General features: G+C 44.9%; 3 protein-coding genes across 7 annotated transcripts; 1 reads left to right on the top strand and 2 right to left on the bottom strand.

Moving 5' to 3' along the window:
* LOC133919823 (pathogen-related protein-like) lies at positions 1 to 2967 on the bottom strand. 2 transcript variants are annotated; one of them, XM_062364357.1, is made up of 3 exons: positions 2717 to 2967; positions 2165 to 2596; positions 1 to 318 (listed from the first exon to the last, which is right to left on the bottom strand). In XM_062364357.1, the coding sequence occupies exons 1-3, from the start codon at positions 2861 to 2863 to the stop codon at positions 196 to 198; spliced, it is 702 nt and encodes a 233-aa protein (XP_062220341.1). In that variant the 5' UTR covers positions 2864 to 2967; the 3' UTR covers positions 1 to 195. The 2 variants fall into 2 exon arrangements, with proteins under 2 accessions (XP_062220341.1, XP_062220349.1); XM_062364365.1 differs by lacking the exon at positions 1 to 318 and adding an exon at positions 384 to 1732 and having other exon boundaries at positions 2717 to 2963.
* An 8996-nt stretch (positions 2968 to 11963) lies between these two features.
* On the bottom strand, positions 11964 to 14607 carry LOC133919840 (uncharacterized). 3 transcript variants are annotated; one of them, XM_062364386.1, is made up of 3 exons: positions 14098 to 14607; positions 13080 to 14013; positions 11964 to 12312 (listed from the first exon to the last, which is right to left on the bottom strand). In XM_062364386.1, the coding sequence occupies exons 2-3, from the start codon at positions 13361 to 13363 to the stop codon at positions 12096 to 12098; spliced, it is 501 nt and encodes a 166-aa protein (XP_062220370.1). In that variant the 5' UTR covers positions 13364 to 14013; positions 14098 to 14607; the 3' UTR covers positions 11964 to 12095. The 3 variants fall into 3 exon arrangements, with proteins under 3 accessions (XP_062220370.1, XP_062220378.1, XP_062220360.1); XM_062364394.1 differs by having other exon boundaries at positions 13080 to 14025; XM_062364376.1 differs by having other exon boundaries at positions 13080 to 14607.
* A 2031-nt stretch (positions 14608 to 16638) lies between these two features.
* Positions 16639 to 19018, top strand: LOC133919868 (uncharacterized). Of its 2 annotated transcripts, none has more exons than XM_062364423.1 (2): positions 16639 to 16952; positions 18739 to 19018. In XM_062364423.1, the coding sequence occupies exons 1-2, from the start codon at positions 16785 to 16787 to the stop codon at positions 18784 to 18786; spliced, it is 216 nt and encodes a 71-aa protein (XP_062220407.1). In that variant the 5' UTR covers positions 16639 to 16784; the 3' UTR covers positions 18787 to 19018. The 2 variants fall into 2 exon arrangements, with proteins under 2 accessions (XP_062220407.1, XP_062220399.1); XM_062364415.1 differs by lacking the exon at positions 18739 to 19018 and adding an exon at positions 17116 to 17570.
* The last annotated feature ends 169 nt before the right edge of the window (positions 19019 to 19187 follow it).

Raw genomic sequence — 19187 nt, forward strand, 5'->3', positions numbered from 1 at the left:
CGTGGAAAATAATTCCACTGATTGAGGAGGATGAGGCACAGAAAAGTCAAATGACAAGCATATTTCGTATGACAACATATGGATATTTGTCTATGTAGGATAAGCACAAGCACACAGAATTGAAGCATCTATAATAGTACTCTCGAGGGTCATCTGTAGCCTACCGTGAACAGGGATTATCAGGAGCATGACTATTCAATTCTTAGCAACATTCTTGCACATGCACCGACGAATTTTGTGTTCCTTCCATATTTTTTCAGTATTTTGCAAGATCAGTTGACTGCTCAAATGCTCGATTCTCCATGCACCATTTGCTCCCTAAGTTAGGAAATGCAGAATTCATTGGTCACTGGATAATCCTTGCAGTTTTTCAAAAGATCTCAAATGTGTCAGAAAAATCACTTCTGCTTGGTCCATTTGATGACGATTTCCCTTATATACATGGCAATATATTCATCATGTAAGCTGGTTCAATTCATTTTTATTTAGGTACCGTAGAGAAGTCTTCGCTCCTTAAATCAATCATGATGGCCCAGTGTAGTCATTTCAAATTTCTCGCTTTAGAATAGATATTTGACTTCCTTAGTATCGAATAATGGATGCAAAACTAATCAAGTTAGCACATGACCTATTTCTTGATGCACAAAAGTTTGCAGTATGTATGTATTTATAATGTAATACAGAGAACGTGAGTAGTCTGGTCGCAATATGTATGTATTTGTAAAGCTGCCTGTTTTTAGTTTGTTGTACTCTTAGTTAAAACACACTCAGTTATCTGCATCATAATTTTCACTTTTGTTTTTTGGTGCCTCATAAGTTGATACTCGTATTACATTCATTTGCACTTCTCAATTCCTACTTCAACAAGGTTATATAAGAAATGTTGAATTCATTGGTTAGCAGACAATCCTGTTAGTTTCTACAAATATCCCAAATGTATCAGAAAGATTACTTCTCCTTCACCCATTTGATGATATTTCCATGATATGCATGGCTATATATTCATCTTCATCTACTTATAGAAAACGAGGAAGGACAACAATAGCAACAATGGCATTGGTAATCTCCATCTACTACTCGCAAGACGCGCCAGTATTCTAGTTGATAATTAATTTAGGCAAGATCATGCCCTTCACAAAAAGAACAAGCGCTTCCTCAACAATAATATTACACCAAGACACCGTCATCACACAGTCGACTTCACTTTCAGCCCATCTTTTTCTACCCAATATCTTCAAGTTTCTTCTGATTGCGAAACATCGCTTTTTAATTACTATGCTAAACCCTAGATCTCATATAATATAATTATTGTTATATCGCTAAACCTTATATCTCATATAATATAACTAGCGTTTTTTAATTATTAATAAAAATAAAAATCTAAAAAATTACCAAAAATCGAGATCTAAGACATCCATAAATAAAAAAAATAGTATGACTTTACCGCGCTGCCTCCCTCTCCTCTCTCTCTTTCTTTTTTTCTGAATTAAAATAATTATTTTAACTAAATTTTAACTTTTTTATAGGGTAGAGTGACTAATCATCATTCTGGCTTTGCAGAGCTGAGAAAGGGGCAGGCCTTCGGTGGCTGGTCAGGACCTGACGCCGACACCGTAGCCGCCTCGCTCAGCCTCTCGGCGAGCGCCACCTTGGGCCCCTTGAGAAGGCCACCCAAAAGCTCGCCTGGGTCATAGAACACCTACACGTCCTCCGCCCGCAGCTGCTCATCCACCTACGCACGCACCAGTTAAGTCAGTGACAAACTGACAGCTGATAGTGCCGACCATACTATTTACTATGATAGCGATTTAATACTTGCTATAGTGCTTGCTCGATTTATGGTGCAAATAAATTAAAGAAGAGATAATGATCAGCTGTCTCAGTGCAATTTTCACCTTACTACTCCAGTACCGTATTTTGGATCCAACATCACGACGAAATATCCAACAAAATTTCATAAATTAAGAGGGGGGCAGTATTTATACCAGCATGCCCAGCACGTGATCTGAACTGTCGATTGCTACGTGTGAGTACGTACACTACTAATCCTTCTCACTGCAGTTGCAACCTAGTACCAGTATACTAATGGAAACTGGACCAGATCAAATGAATCAAGAAGCTAGACAGACTGTAATAAATGGATTGGTGTACCGCACGTACGCACCTTGAGGACGGCGACGCCGTAGAACTCGACCTTGTCGCCGGTGGGGGCGTGGCCCTTGTACGACCCCTCCATGTGGCCCCAGTGCCGGAACTTGAGGGCGATCACCGGCGGGCCGGCGTACACCTTGAGCACCTCCCACGCGAACCCGCGCGGGAACGCGGAGCGGAACAGGTCGTGCGAGGACTTGAACGTCTCGGCCGCGGCGTCGTACGCGCCCGTGCTCGCCAGGATTGGGCTGGCCAGCAGCGCGTTGTAGCTGCCCATGGCCAGCGTCTCCTCCCCCGTCAGCGCGGGGCCGCCGTTCACGGACAGGCTGAACCTCCCCGGGCTGACTGACTTGAAGTCCGACAGCCGCACCTTGTGCGACAGCTCCATGTCCCACGTCTTGATCGCGTTCTGCACCGTCTCCTCCAGCGAACCCGCCGGCCACTCCTGCATGCCAACAAGAACAGAGACGAGCGCACGCATCCCGGACCGATTCAGCCATGCATGCATCGTTTGCTAAAGAAATGGATCGCCATGGGGCACACGCGTGTGAAGAAGAAATCAAACCTGTGCGCGCTCGGCCTCGAAGAGGGCGTTCACGGCGTCGTGCGTGGGCGGTGCGCCGTGCCGCCACGCCGTGTTCTTCTCGCCCTCGCCGGTGAGGTGAGACCTGTACCTGTCGCGGCCGGAAGAGTCCGAGGCCGGCGCCTCCATCTGACCGATCTGACACGCGAAGGGACCGAAGGGACACGAGAGACGACGCACGACGGTCTGCACTGACAAGCGCTGTGGCTTGTCCCGTGTGCGCTGGCTCGCCGTGAAACGGACTGGATGACCGGGGGGGGGGGGGTTAAAGGGCTGTGCGTACGTCAGTACGTGCATCAGCTCCAGCGTGCCTAATTTATTAGACATTAATTAGCTATTTAGTTAGGCAAAAAAATGATGTATCAAATAATTTAAAGTTGAGAGAGAACAACTTATTTTTTATTGAAGAAATTAGCGTTTTGAACGATACTAAAAGAAAGGCATCTTCCTGTAAGACAATTAGGTGATTTGAAAGACTTAAAAAAACTAGCATCACACTATATGTATTTAAAACTTGTTTCTTGATAATACTTTTATAAAAAATCTAAGCAATACGATATTAAGAGTGGCCTAAGTATACGTCACCACCCAATCAAAAAAGGAGGAGGAAGTATACGTGACTGCTTCGTTTGGACTTGGTGAAAAAGCGTGATGCGTCCGTTGCTAGCCTCGCAGTGTGCCATGTAACTTGTGCCCGGGAGTGATTACAGTATATGCTAGTACTGCCAGACTTTCAGCTACTGTATATAAGCCAACCGGTCGGATTAGATTCGGTGGTGCAAAATCATACCTAACTCAAAACCCTGTAACCTCAATCTAACCTGTATTGATTTACTAATCGGGCGGACTTTTAAACCCAAATTTAACACCATTGGGCGCCCCTCGTGTTGTCCTGTGTGGGCGTGTGGAGGTTGGCAGGAGGCAACGACAGGGCCGAGCGACGGGGCAGGGCAATGATAGCGAAGGCTGGCGATGGGATGGGGTGGGTCGGGTCCCCGCGAGTTTTAGCCCTGTGGGGGGGGGGGGAGCGGGTGAGAAATTTACCTTGTGGGGGTTACGGATCGAGAACTCGATAAGTATTTGGGTCAGACGCGGGGACGTTTTTTCACCCATGGGTGTCTGCGGGCGCTCGATAATGGTTCAATCATCGGCCGAACCAGCCCATTTGCCACCCTCCACCTATATAACCCTAGCTCGTGTCCCTACAAGGCCACGATATCGTCCGCCCTCCATGTCGTCGCTCTCGCTCACCCGCCGCTGCCCGCCCGCCTTCTGCCTGCCGCCGCCCGAGCCCGTCTCCTCTCCCACCGCGCCGCCGCTCGCGCCCATCGCTCGGTCAAGACACCACCGTCCGTGCCCGTCGTCGTCTGTGCCCGCCTCCGCTCCCACTGTGTCGCTTCTCAGCTAAGCTACCTCCCCAGCCCCCTGTCGCCTATGCCCGCCGTCGTTGCCCACCTTCGCTCCTGCCGCCTCCACCCCCTCACCCCTCAGCCTCGGCGCCGTCGCCCACACCTACCTCGGCTTTGGTGCCGTCGCTCATGCCCCGCTTGCCTCGACCGAGCCGTCACTCCCACTCGTAGAGTCCCTATCGGGTTTCGGGTCCCCGCCGGGTATAGGGCCAGGGGAGATTTTTCACCCGTTAGCTATTTTGGGGGCGGATTGGGTTTTTTATTCGAGTTTAGAGTCGGTGCATTCTTGTTGAGCGATAGGGTGGGGTCATGGCGATCGGGTGACTGCGGTGAGGCGGGGTGGCAACTGGCCAATGGATATGTGGCTAGAGGAGGCCGGGCGGCAGGGAGGCAACAGGGAGGTCAGGCTGCAGCTACTGGATGATGGGGAGGCAATAGCGGCGATGGGAAGACCGGGCGATGGTTGTTGGGTGACGGGGAGGACAGGCGGTGACATTTGTGTGCAAGGAGGTGACGGTGGCGACGGGGAAACCAGGCGGCAAGGAGGTGACGGTGGTGGCGGGGGAGATCGAGCGACAACATCTATGCGGCTGGGAGGCGGCAGCTAATAGCTCGAATCACTAGATGTGACTGACGGGTGTGTGAATGTGTGCATTTGGTTTCATGTGCTGACTAGCTGAGTTGGGTTGGGTCTGCTCATGGCAAATCTGTGGCCTTGAATGGATTTTGGGTGACTGGTGAGTACCCATGGGTGAAATTGAAAACTTTGGCCTAACCTGACTCATTTCAGGTAACTGGTCCGTCAAACATGTAGGTGAAAATTTATATCCGAACTTGAACTCATTAGGTGCAGAACATATGGGTACTTGAACCCACGAGTCTTATTGCCAGCCCTAAATATATCCACTCGACCGTGGAGATGGAATAGTAACTGATTTCCTAATACATGCCGAGTATTTTTTTTTTAACAATGGACAAGGACCAGAATGTAATTTTTTTCTTTTGATGGTCAGATGTATGGGCTCTGTTTATTTTAGCTTATTGCTGGCTTTTGCTTCTCAGAAGTCAAAAGTTGAAACAAACAATCTGTTTCATTACTGTTTTTTGAAAGCTAAAAAGCTAGTTTCTGATGAAATAAACTAAAAACTGATAAGCTGATAGAGAGTAATTTTTTTATTTTTGGTGTGCTTAAAATCTAAAAAAATTATTGTAAAAACTAACAACTAAAAAACAGAAACCATAAACAACTTTTTAACAAAAACTTATAAGTTTTAGCTATACCAAACAAGACCATAACGGGTATTAGATGTAAGATCTCCTTTTCATTTGATATTTACTTTTTTTTATTTCATTTTGGTATGCTCGCTTCCGATGCACCCTGTAGTTTGTGAGCGTTGAAGGGCGTCAGGATGCACCAAGTACGAATATCACCGCCACCTAGTATGCATGGAAAAAAAAGCTGCGTCCATTGAAACTTACTTACACAAACACGTGCTGTCAAAATCTTCCAGATCAACATCTTAATCGTAATTTCACCGCCACCTTGTATGCATGGAAAAAAAAGCTGCGTCCATTGAAACTTACTTACACAAACACATGCTGTCAAAATCTTCCAAATCAACATCGTAATCGTAAGGGTATAAACTCGATGCCCCAAGTTCTTATAAAAAAACATGCCCCTTGCTTTTGCTTCCTCCGTGTACTGTTTATGTTAATCTTATCCTACTATGTAGATACATATATAAATTGTGAAATGGTGGACCAGAATTTTAACAGGATTTTACCAGTATGGTGGCCCGATTCCATAAGAATTACAGATATCCAGTTCTTCTCACTGGGAGCAGAGAGGCCTCTCTGCTCATGCACTTCGTGTTAAATTAATCACACTTTCTAGACTTCAAGCATATGAAAACTCAAAAAATTTCAGATGACCGTGTAACTCTAGGAGTGTAGGAGAAAGGACTGCCACCGGCAATGGTTAGAAGGAGCTTTCTTTGTTGGCGATCTTAGAAGAGTTTACGAGGGAGGGACGTCGACCCGATAGAGGAGGTGGGCGCGGAAGTGCAACTGACCACAAGAGGCGGATGACCTCCTGTGAGCAAGTGATGGGACAGGAGAGTGTGAAAATAAGTTGTTAATGAGAATGGGATAGTGGTCGTGAATTCGACAACGGGACTACCACTAGAGACTGGCGGGAGGCAAGGGAGCGAGCCAGCGGCTGTTGAAAGAAAGGTTGCAGGTGGGTCAGGATCTGAAGAAGGTTGTTAGCGGGAGGTTGAAAAAAAAAGCTATGAGCCGTTGGATATGCGGCTAAATTAATTCGACTGCAGATAGCATCACTAGCAGGCGGATTAATGGCCTCATGTGGGAGGCGGCTAAGCGCAGATAAGAGTCCAAAGGCAACGGCTGAACGGTTGATGCGTGCGGACCGTTCTTGCACCGCACTTCGCAATGGCATTAAGAAAAGGGACGAGCTGCGGGAGAAAAAGAACCCGACCGCATCGATCGGTCGGTCATCCGATCTGAATCAATTGTGATAAAATAATTGTTTAGAGGTTGTCACGGTTCCCGGATCAGGCTCAGGGCTGATCCTTTCATGCATCCATATCTCTTTATGCTCATTTGTTTTTACTATATATTATCATAATTTAGATTATATGAAAAAAGTTCTCACCAAATTATAGATTGTGAGATTTCGTAATATAATATGGATTATAAATTATGAGAATCAGTTTTTTTGCTTTTAAAGCTAGAATTCATAATCATAATAAAAAATAAACTAAGACCATAATTTGCATCACAACCTTGTATTAATTATCGAATAATCTTGGCTCTCTATTGGTGAAGGGAGAATGACGGTATTTTGATGAACTATTCGTTTGTCAAGTGCTGTGTTGACATGGGAAAAAAAGAGGAAGAAGCTCTAAGTATTATTTGATCTGAAGCTACAGCCTAACATGGGGTTGGGATATGAGAAGCTAATAACCCTCTCCGTCTATGCATACGGGAGTGTATACTATTCCGCTAATCACAGTAGTTTCTCCCTAGTAAGTGGTCATGCCATTGCACGCTACAAAAGTTTTCTTAACTTCTCCAACGCTCTTATCTAAAGCTGCGCAACTGAACCGTGCCTAATGAATTGACACACGGCTTGGTACTGTAGACATGACTTAGGTCTAGCCCACGAAGGCCCGGTCGGCCCGACGTGCTAAGCACAGCTTTGAACTGTTGCGTGCGGCACCGGACTGGCTAGCCACGGCTGGCCCATCGGGCATGCAGGGGCACAATGGGTTAATAGGATAAGTGAGTTGTGCACCATCTGTTTAACCTGTTAATTCGATTTTTTTTCAAAATTTGTACAATCATGGGTCCCTGTTAATTCGATTTTTTTTCAAAATTTGTACAATCATGGGTCCCCATGATGTGGTGGGCGCTTGAGAGAGAAATATATTTGGCTGATCGTATACATTGTTATAGTCTGATCTAACTATAAAAATATATATTCACAACCTAGCTCGACAGATATCATCTCCTATCAGTGTCGCACTTATTAGTATGATGAAATTATTTTAATATAGGTGGGCCCAATTGTTACGACTTTTCCTCTGAGAGCTAAAAAGTTTGGGATTTTGTGGAATTTTGTACGTCCTGGGTTTGACCGCATCAAAGAATAATAAGCACTTTTCACACGTTCGTAATTGATTCCAGCTTTTGTTGATTCGATAGGCAGTAACGCGCATGTCATGGAGGGGTCGCTCTGGCCTGGTTTTGGTGAGCCATGCATGCACCGTGTCCTGTACTGCACTCGATCAGCAGCTTTCAGATATCGAAAAATGCACAGCAACAAAGAAAGATGCTGCGTTGAAAAGGTGGAAGAGAAGCACCCAGGGCAACGCGCGTACGCGTGTGTGCAGGAGGCTCAAACACGACGCTCCGTGTCGCCATTTTTTCACCACGAAATACTCTAGTCATTCTGTACATGCTTGACTGACACCATGTCCATGGCTTCTAATCAGGGCAAGCTAAGGGCGTGTTTGGATGGTCGGCTCTCCTCGTGCTTGCATCAGCGTGTGCATCAGCTTGTGCTCAGCGCCTGTTTGGTTGCCTGGGCCAGTTCTGTCGCCTGCACCCGCACGTACAAACGCACCGAGCGAGCCTGGCTCCGCGCGTACGCCGGAATCGGGCGTACGCGCCGGGGCTGGCTCGCCGGGTGCAACAAATACTGTATGTGATAATTTTTTTTATTTAATTTTAGATTTTATTTAGTGGTATAAGAGTGATCCAAAAATTCTAAACGTTTTCATGAGTAAACTAGAGCTCATTAGCAATCCATTTTAATTAATTTGATCCAAAAAATCTAAGTCAATATTTAATTAAAATTCTTCAAAAATTATAAAAAATTCACTAATATTCTTATCCTGTGATGTACTAATTTATAAAAATATTTTTAACCTAGGTTGTTTGGTAAAAAAGTGAGTTTCTTTGTAATGCAACGTATATTCATACGGGCAACCAAACATAATCTTTTCTCAGCCAGACTCAGCACATACAGCCAACCAAACAGACCCTCATGCATCAACTCAGCCTGACTCAACTCAGCCTGCATGACTCGTACGCACCAGGCTGAGAACATTCGGGCATCCAAACAGACCCTAAGAATGTTCCTGAAAGCAGACAGACAGACAGACGATCGATGCACTGGTGTAACCAACCCTGTCGCGCATCGTCAGGAAACAAATGGAAGTATTCTTGAACAAATCGAAGACTTCTCCAATTATAATTTTTTTAGATGTCTACCGTGATCATTTACATGCGGATGAAGTCAGAATCAAAGGGAAAAGAAAAACCAGAGTTCATGCCTTCCCCCTTTGCATCGTCTTGTGTCGGTTCTGTTTTCCTCCTCGTCAGATTCAGAAACGCATTTCCACACTTCCACTGCGACCTTGCATTGACGTAAGATATGGTTAAAAGATTCTCACAATTTTTTGAAACCATAGTTTCCCTGTACCAGCATACAGTACTAGCTAGCTAGACACTGCCACGTGGCATGTCGCTCTCGCACTTACAAAGAAAGAGCCGCCCATATCTGCAGCGCAAACGGAACCATCACGACGCATGCAAACACAGCAGTCCGAAGTCGATAACCATACCGTACCTTATCTGCTCGTCTCTCAACGGCTATCATCTCAAATGCAGGGTTAAAATATCGTTCGTTAACCTTTCGACTATGGTGTTTATAGGACGATTCAGTTCAAATTATATTCATAAACTAAGTAGTTACCGATCAAATTTAAATTTAAAATTTAAAGAAATTTTAAAATTTGACGAAATTCGATCGGTTTCTAGGATATTCACCGAATTACTATGCGGTTATCGCCGCTGAGCGATTTTCGAAAGTAAAACGCATTTGTAAACCTTGCTCATCTGACGGGTTTGTTCATCTCGCTTACTCCCAAGTCTTATGACAACCAACTACTTCTTACCTTACTCTAAAATTGTCTAAATTGATCATAACTAATAGACTGGCACATGATCTAGTATTGTAGGCATGACCCAAGCAATATAACCTGATTTTAACCGAGTCGTGCTGGCTCGGTTAAACTGTTCTGCCGACTACCGCCATCCATCCCTACTGTTACCACCCAATCGCCATCGCCCCACCACCGCACACCCCACTATACCAGCACAACGAGCCGTGCCTTAGCTTTGCCTGGCCAGCGCTTCACGGGTCGTGCCATGGGTCGAGCCTCCATCACTCAGCTAGTCTCGACTGGCACAGAAGACTAGCCGAGTTTGACGGGCTATGCTATAACCAGACCGTGTCTCGGTGTACCCGTGCCAACCCGGCCTGTCAGGCCCGTTGGCCACCTCTGCTCTGACCTATGTGCCCTTACCTTCTTTTTTGTTTGGACTATCGATCATTTCGTTGCCTATCTTCCTTTGCCTGGTTGCAGGTATTATAGTGGCATAGCGCTCACTATACCATCATGGCACCAGTTAAGAGATTCTCCCGTGATGATTAGGCAACGATGAATTGGATATGGACGTTGGCCTTCCAGCGATAATAGTGACCACCTAATCCTTACCATTGAAGCAAGTAGTTGTGTCCTTGCACGAAATAAATATGTACCATGAAGAATCTCCTTAAGATATATTGGCCAGTGAGGATGAGTTGTCACTTGACAAACCATGTTTTGATTCTCACTTCCTGCATATTAATGCTAGGTGGAAATGCGGAAGTCTCTCCCCTAGTTAATTTTTTTTTAAATGTAATGTGAAATAAATAAGAACGGTGATTCAGAATAACTAAGACTATATACAAAAGGTTTCGGTTCTCTTCAGATCACTCCACTAAAGGATGCTGCAGCTTGACTAGGCAGCTGACCCAGTAGATGCATAAGAACGACAAGTTATCCGAACACAGTTTAATAAGCTATATACGGACATTGCTTTAACCTGCCGATTGTGATATGCAAAACTGTTAGTCAACTACAGCTGAATATGCTGGTCCGAACAAGGCACCAAAATCGCAATTTCAGTGCCACAACAGCACTTGTAGTAACCTATTTTCGTAGTCATAGTTGGCCTATCAATATAGTGTTTTACAGAATTTAGTAAGCACGGATCTAATGCAAGCGAGGAGTAAAAAGATAGTTATGTATGCATATCGTTCAATGGAAGCTAGCACTTCAATACTTCATAGAGAAGCTGTAGAATCTAGCATCATACATTCACACCAAATTGCAGTATGGAGGTATCTCGGAGTGCATGTTAGAACTCAGGAGTGCAAACAGTCTTGAGTGACCACAGTCGATACGATGGATTCTCGTACTGCATGACAGGTGAAATGCAACGAACCTAACTAATGAACAGTTCCTTTATGCTGCTGCTTTTAAAAGGCTACCAATTTTGTTTGGGTGGGGAAATGTTAGGCAGTGATGGAGTGACTGTAATTCTAAGAATCATATTTAACTTACAATGCAAGGCAGAAATGAATTAATAATGTAAAAATATTACAAATCAAATGACTATTTAAAGTAGAACCAAGTCTTGGCTTCGGTGATTAGTGAAGGTGATGGTACCCTTTATCCATCAGCCATGTTTTTCTAGACGCTAAACGCTGGTCACTGATAGTCTAGCGTCTAAACGGTCTAAATGACCATCTAAGATGATTTAAACGTTATATACTGTAGCCACAAAATAGCTATATGCTAGATATTTTTCAAGTGAGAATGTGAGATTTGTGGCAAACTTATTCACATTTAGCTTTGTAGTCTTCTATTTTCAACAATAGTTAGTCATGCAACATTTTGATCTTGGCGCCGTGTTGTGCTTAATAGCACCAGACCATGAATTAGACATATATAATGGGTATTTTATATGTAGAGTAAAAATGTTATGAGACTCCTATCAAATTTTATTTTACATTTAACGAGTCTAGGATTGGTGGCCTCTGAGGCCCTGCTACTGTTCAAACATTGCATTTGTTCGAGGCGGGCGCAACAGAGCGTGCTATTCTGCCTAGTTTGATTCTATAAGTTCCTATCGTCAATTGCCATCAAATTAGTCCGAGTTGGTTAACTTCTATTTTTTCTGGATTGTTTACCTTTTCTTTTTCATGGATGCAATTAAGAGCAAAACTATATGGATTTCGATTATCATGGATTCATGTGGTTGCATTGTTATCTGGAGAAGAGTCGGTTCCGGTAGATTGAGTATAGGGACATACATAATTACTTCACTAAACTAAATATATGGCAACTCAAAAAGGAGAGACTCGGGCTTTCAAGTGAAATAGATTAAGAACAAAAAGATCGAAATGGGAAATTTAAAAAATATATATTTCAGGAGCTGTGATGTGATTCTGCCTATAAATATGTACACAATCCATACTTGGATGATAGACGAGTTGACAAATTGTGATTCCACATGACCCAGTAGTGGCAGCAAAACTAGAACATATTTACACGAAGAAACCAGGGTAGCATGAAGACAATCAGTAAGCTTGCTAGCAAGAAATTACAAAAGGGCTGTTGTCTCCAACAATGACTCTCCCTCTCTTCCATAGTTTGGCTGCTTGCCACTCTTTGGCCATGCCATTCCTCCATGAATTTTGTCACTTCCAACCCAGTAATGTTTTTGGCATCTGAACCACATATTTCACAGCGCCTGCGTAGTAATTGAAGTTTCGAAATTCTTAGTCACTTGTCACAAGTTCCAGCGATTTGCACAATAAATTAATACGAGATTGTGAAAGCATGAATATTATAAACAAATGGAAGTGCTAGCAATGTCGGAAAGTACAATTTCAAAAGGAAAGCATCGCATGTGAGAAAGACATAAAGGCTTAAGACAGTCACAGATGGCCAACACAAAAGCCCAGCATACGGAAGGCACAAATTTAGATCTTTGCTTCATCTAAGCCAACGACGCATTCCCAAAAACAAAGGTATTCAATGCTTTGCTCTCTTGAGGTACCTAATTGGACCGTCAACTTGTGAGAATATGTGCTTTAAGTCGATCCGAACCTGAACCGTTTCAAATATTCCAAGTAACAGACACTCGATCAAATGTAAGGCATGTTAGTATTACTGTAGGGTTGCAGTAAGATCGCTGCATTGTTGACTTCATGGTCGTACTTGCTAATGGAAGCTTTGTTCCAGCGGCTCTATGTGAAATCCCAAACTTTCCTCATAGAAATTGTTATCACTAGAACCATTAAGAACATGCATGAACGATGGCTCCACTTTTAACATTATAAGATCATTACCATTTAGTACCGAGTGTGCAACTGCCCGGAGCTAAACGCTGTCACAACCCAGTAGGGGTGCGGAACTCGCTAGGGAATTACAGCGAACACTTATTGCGCATCCCGACCCCAAATCATAGCAAGCGAGCTACACGATCCAGCAAAGGATGGAGCAAGAGATAGGTACCTATCGCCCTTGATCCTAAACCACGCCTCGGCGCATTGCCGGTGCGCGGCACCGAGCTCGTCCTTGCAGCCGCAGCCTAGCCGGATCACCTCCGACCCTGGCGCCGCCGACCCGTCGCCCTCGGGGCCGAGGTGGCAGATCCGGCATCCCACCCCGGGGGCCTCCGCCGACTGCGGCGCGCTCTCGACGTCGATAACCACAGCATCCGTCGGGACGGCGGAAGCGGCGGCGACCGGCGGCGAGGCGCCGGCCGCCGTGGGCTCGGCGGCCGCGTCTCGCCGCATGCTTCGGGGCGGGTCAGGCCGGCGGGTGCCGACCGCGGCTGCTTCGGAGGGGGCTACGGCAATGGGCGGACGGCCGTCGGTGTAGCGGAGGGGAGACGCAAGAGGCGCGCGGTATAGGAGGGGGAAGGACGCGTGGGCGGCGTGTGGCGAGCCGGCTTCGCCGATGCGGGGAGACGGGCGGGCGGTGCCCGTGTCGACACAAGAGAGGAGCACAAGCCGGACGTGTGGGCTTTGCTGGGATGCCGAGGTTGCCGACGCGCGCACAAGTTAACGACTGTTAACTCACGTGTACCTGCCGACTTGCCACGATTCACCATTGGATGCTCCGCTCCAATTCTTCGTGACCGGGCTGGCATCAGTTGAGTTGCACGTAGAAGTAGTACGGGCGTACGGCGATGGTGGCGTACGGCAGCGGCCGTCCGTAGTCGTGCCTGTGATTTTTCGTTCGTGGGCATGGATTTGGGGTTCTTGAATTCATCACTTGTCCGCCGTCACGATGCGCACCTCCGGGAGCACTGGGCCTGCTACGTTCGGGCTTCGGCTAGGCGCTCGAGACGTGTGCCACTTCTGATACCTGTCTGGCTTGTCGATCAGTGAAGCAAAGGCACCGGAAGGTTTGCATTAGAGCGGGCAACGGAAGGTATATGATCCTGCAAGCAAAGCTGACAGCCTATATCACGTCAGGAATGAAGTGGCATGCTGGATCGAAGCAGGTGCAAGACATTAGCAGCAACCGCTTCCCGTTGCACGATCCATGTAGCGGCGCCCTGTACATCTGCAGTTTTTCTCCATCTTTCTTTTTGTTCCCCTGCTTGTCAACATTGCGCCCTAAATGAACAAAGTTGTTAGAATCTCGACTCAAGTTTCAAAGTCTTATGGTCACTTGAGTTAACCACAGCACAAGGCTCACAAATTGACTGAAAACATCACCCAAATACATCTATCTGCAAATACTGTTGCAGCTCTTATGTGCTAACAGACACAAATTTACTAGCATATACTCACAGGAGTTTGTTTGGAAAAGGGGTTTGCCCGAGGAATTTCTGGGATTTGGTTCAAATTTGAACAAATTCCCGTCGATCTGGACTCAAGCCCCACTTATCCAAACTCAATAGTACAACTAAATTGAGACCCAATAGAGCAAACGGAAAGAAAAATAAAATGTGTAGCACGAAATGCAGTATTCCAGGAATCCAGCGCGCGCGCGGATAGGGCCGAGGAGCGCCCGGCGGGGAACCAATCGAGCCGGCCTAGATGGGGGAGAGGAGCTGGGCGAGGCGCGGCCCGGGCTCGGAGTTCATGCCGACGAGGATGACGAGGGGGATGAAGCCGTACTGGGCCACCACCTTCGCCTTCTTCATCGCCCACGTACTCCACTCCCGCGCCCGCCGCGCCGCGCTCTCCGACGCCGACTCCGACCCGTCCGCAAGGGCCTTCCCCTTATCCGCCGCCATCGCCGCCTCGGCCGATCGAGAAGACTAGAGGATGAGGTGGTTTGGAGACTGCAGCATGGGATGGCAGAGACGTACTGAGTCAGGACGGGGGCAGTATGTTATTACTTACTTTTGATGAGGTGCTCCTCGCAAATACAGAAGCTCGCAGTCGGCCAGTCGCAAGTAAAGTACTACTTCGACAAACAAGTTTTGGTCCCTATAACATTTATCATTTGCGAAAAAGTATCATTTATCACCAGAAGAGCCTAACTGTAAAAGAACAAAACCAAGCCCCCTGTACTTGAAAGGAACTCATAAGCCGAGCTATAATTATCTGCTTAGAGGGGGTGTTTATGTAAAAACATTAATTTTTTTTATATGCAGTAGTATATGTGTTTAGACGGAGGGTAATGTATATATTTAAATATTGTTATTATATTAGTGCTAAATTATATTTAAATATATATAGTCTATGTTTATATAAAAATAATTTTATGTAGATATTTAGCACTCTCATTTTTTAAGTACGTAACATTGTAGATGCCCTGATGAAAGCACTTGAAGGGCCAAATTGTAAAAGAACAAGATCAAGACGCTAACTGCTCGAGGAGCCGGCCCCTCGCACGGTCAGGACTGGCCCTGGAGGGAGGCAAGCGGAGTGGCCAGTGTGGCCGCCCCGGACCCCAAAATTTAGGGGGCCCTCTCCATATATGTATGTATGTATATATTTGTGATCTAACGAAACATAACAGCTTAAATTTCAATCGACTGATGACCACAATTACATAATCATGCATGAGCTTTAGCTTTTAGCTAGCCCATAAGAAACAGCTGTTGCTGTGGTTTCTTCGCAACAGGTTAACAGCAGCCCCAATTAGTAATCTTCTCGTGCATAGAGAAATCGATGAGCAGTCCTGATTCGCCTCCTACGTAGCCTCCCTGGACAGGCAGACAACCTTCACACTTTGCCTCGCCAAGCATCTCGCACCTTATCTACCCGTGTCGGCAACGTCGTGTTATCGCCGACGTCCGTGTATGCGACGTCAGCGCTGTCAGGTGCGGGCGCATCACGTCGGAGTTGTTGTTTGACTTCCTTGGTGCGCCATCAATTGCGGCCCTTGCCTCCTTCGAGCACCGTGAGGTGGCCCACGTCCTCTCCAGGCGAGCTGTGTGTTCTCTTTGGAGGCGGTGTTTAGGTGGATGTCTTCCATGGCGGGCCCACTAACACGTTTCATGATATTGTTGTTCTTACAAGTCCTCTCGCTGATTTCATCATAAAAAAAATCTTTTTTTACTCCATTTTGCTAAAAAAAATGCAAGTCCTATCTTGCTACTTGCTACTCCATTTTGTAGTAAAAAACATTAAAGTAATATGTTATTTGATCTTTTAAATCTAAATTTTATTAGAATAATCCTCCATGTTTTGTTTGACGGCGATTGTATTCAGCAATGATTTCATCTAGAAATGTTTAAAGAAATTATTTAAGAAGCTTTCAAAAAGTGTTTGAGGTGAGTGTTATTTGTAGATATACTTTAAGTGTTTGTTAAAAATAATTTTTTAATATACCAAATATTATCTTTACAATTTATATATTAATTATTTTTTAATATTTCAATTTTATAAGTCTTTGTTTTTTATTTCGGTTCAGACCAATAAAATCTCAGAACTGATCCTACGCACTTAGGATCAAAAGCTAGTAAAATGTGAGATGATAAATGATACTGCGACAGTAAATGCTGTAGTAAAAAGCTGTAGCAATACCTCTAATTTACTATGCCAAATTTATTATTTATGATACACTGTAACATAAACTCTGTTATATCCATCTGCGATCCAACGTGCACAGAAGTCAGTTGACTTCAAAAGCGCTGAGGACGAGGATCCTCGTCCTCGCACGGTCACACCACATAAATTCGCCGCCGCAGCATAGGACTCTCCACCCGTCGGAGACGAGCAGAGCGATCCAAGGGGAGCGGAGGAGGAGAAGATGGGTGGCGGGATGGAGGTGCACAAGAACCGGTGGATCGAGGAGTGGAACGCTGGCCGCGAAAACCTCGAGTTCAACTTCCGCTGGACGCGCCGCAACCTCGCCGTCGTCGGTCTCTTTGGCCTCGCCGTTCCCATCCTCGTCTACAAGGGCATCGTCCGCGAATTCGTAAGTCCGCTTCCTGTCCCCTCCCCTGAATCCGCCTCCTATCTGCTTTTAGGATGGCTTTCTTAGATTCAGATCGGGCTTGTCCCGGAGACAAGACCCATTCGTTGTGGTGGAGTGGATTAATTTCCTTGTTCTCTTTTTTCTTCGTGAATTGCAAAAGTAGAATCCTTGTGCAGTGCATGGTTTGCAGAACAGGTGTGGAGAGTTGAGTTCATCCAGATTTGGTTTGCAGAACAGGTGTGGAACAGATGTGGGGAGTTGCTTAGAAGTTGAGAACATTGTAGCATTACACTCTCTGGTTCTTAGAAACGTAACGCTCTTATCTAGTGAATTGTTACATTTTAATTGTTGCTGATGAGATATCGAGAGTTCATTGGTGTTAAGCCAAGCCCTAGACCTTCTTGATGGGAGAAAGTTTCCCTTCTTTATGTGTATATCAGCCTTAATTGAAGTAGAGAAAACTTGTTGCCCCTAGTTCCGCCAAGGAAAATTGACTATTTGCCACTCCTAAGTCGTGGCTTTGGCAAAATGCCACTCTAAATTTGAGCTTCGATAAAATGCCACTCCTGATGTGAGCCCCCTTGATTATGTGCCACTTTGACCATTTTTTTTTTGAACGGAAAACAGTGAGGGAAACCCCAACTGCACATCTTTTATTAAAAGACGACAGCATATATACAAGAAGGAACAAAACCACTGTGACCATTTTATCGAAGCCCAACCTTATAGTGGCATTTTGTCGAAGCCATGACTCAAGGGTGGCAAATCGTCATTTTGCCCAGTTCCGCAAGAGAAGCGGAAGACTGCTTGACTGGGCCTCAGAGAATAAGTAAGTATCTTTTGTTGGTTTCAAGTTTTAGCATCAGTTATGCAAGGGCGGAGCATCATTAGGGCCAACAGGTGCCATGGCCACCCCGTGATTTGTGCAGTTCTTTAACACAAGTAGTAGTTTTGAGTCATTTGTTGATGAATAAACTTCAAGATAACCATGTCTTACTTAGCTACATTTCTGCCCTCCCTATGACCTAGGCCAAGCTCGGGCACTACAGTATGTAAATGATCTTGTTGGATAATTCAGCTAGTATAACTGTATAAGGACGATTTCCTTACCCACTTAACCCTCATATCATTTTTTTTTGTATAATGTATAAGAGCAAATTGCTCTTGCCTTGCTTTGCTTCAGTTCTTATTTCATGTTTTGAATGTGAAACAACTTCCGGTATCAATCATTTGGAATCATGTTGCCAAACAGTATGTCAGTGTCATCAGTTCAGTATCTTCAAGAAAACGACCATCTGTGACATTATCCATGGAATGGTTGAGGGCATTGTAAGGTTAGGGGCGTCTGGCTCAAATATTATCCAAATGTGTCCCAAATCCCTTAGTTTCTGAATTCCTAGTATATGCTTTGCATCACAACTTGTGTCTGCTATGCTTGTAAAAAAAGATCAATGTACAAATCTATTCAATTGTTAACATATTTCACTGATTAGGATGGGGTTAAGGGGGTCACATGGAGTTTTCTTCCAGGTTTCACACCCACACGCCAGAACTCGAGTTAATGGGGTAGGGATGGGGATAGCCCCCCACAAGCCCCATCCCTGTTGGCATCCCTTGAGAAGAGGACTGGATTAATTAGTCTTTTGAAAGTAAACAAAGATTACCATGGAAGTATAATTTTTAGTAAATTTTGCATGGTTTACTTGATAACATTAGCTAAAGGCAACCAGTTGAAATAAAGTGAAGCTCTACTTGCTTTTCACTTTTGAAAGTTTCTATATTGCAGCACATGCAAGATGAGGATGCAGGAAGACCGTTGAGGAAATTCTTGTAACCTGCAGAATCATCCTCGTTTTGGTTCAAGAAATAAGCATTTTTGACAGATATTGGCACTGCCAACATGAGAAACACGATGATACTCAGTTCCCCTTATAAGCACTTATGTTGTTGTGTTGTGTTCCAAGTGTTTCTCTGAGGAATATATGTACCCTTTTTATCATTAACTATGGGAATACATTATAATTCGAGTGGACACTACATTTGTGCCGGTGAGTTCTGGTTCTTCAGTTAGCTTGTGCACCGTGGTTTGGAGAGTGAATTTTCGAAGTAAATTTCATGCCAAATTTTCATAAATATTGTTTTGAAATTCCTATACTAAGAATATGCCCTGAATAGAAACATATAGGTTAACTGCAACGATCTTCGCCTCATGGATTTTTCTTCAAAAAAGCATTT

Source organism: Phragmites australis, chromosome 1 (assembly GCF_958298935.1).
Source record: "Phragmites australis chromosome 1, lpPhrAust1.1, whole genome shotgun sequence".
Lineage (NCBI taxonomy): Eukaryota > Viridiplantae > Streptophyta > Magnoliopsida > Poales > Poaceae > Phragmites > Phragmites australis.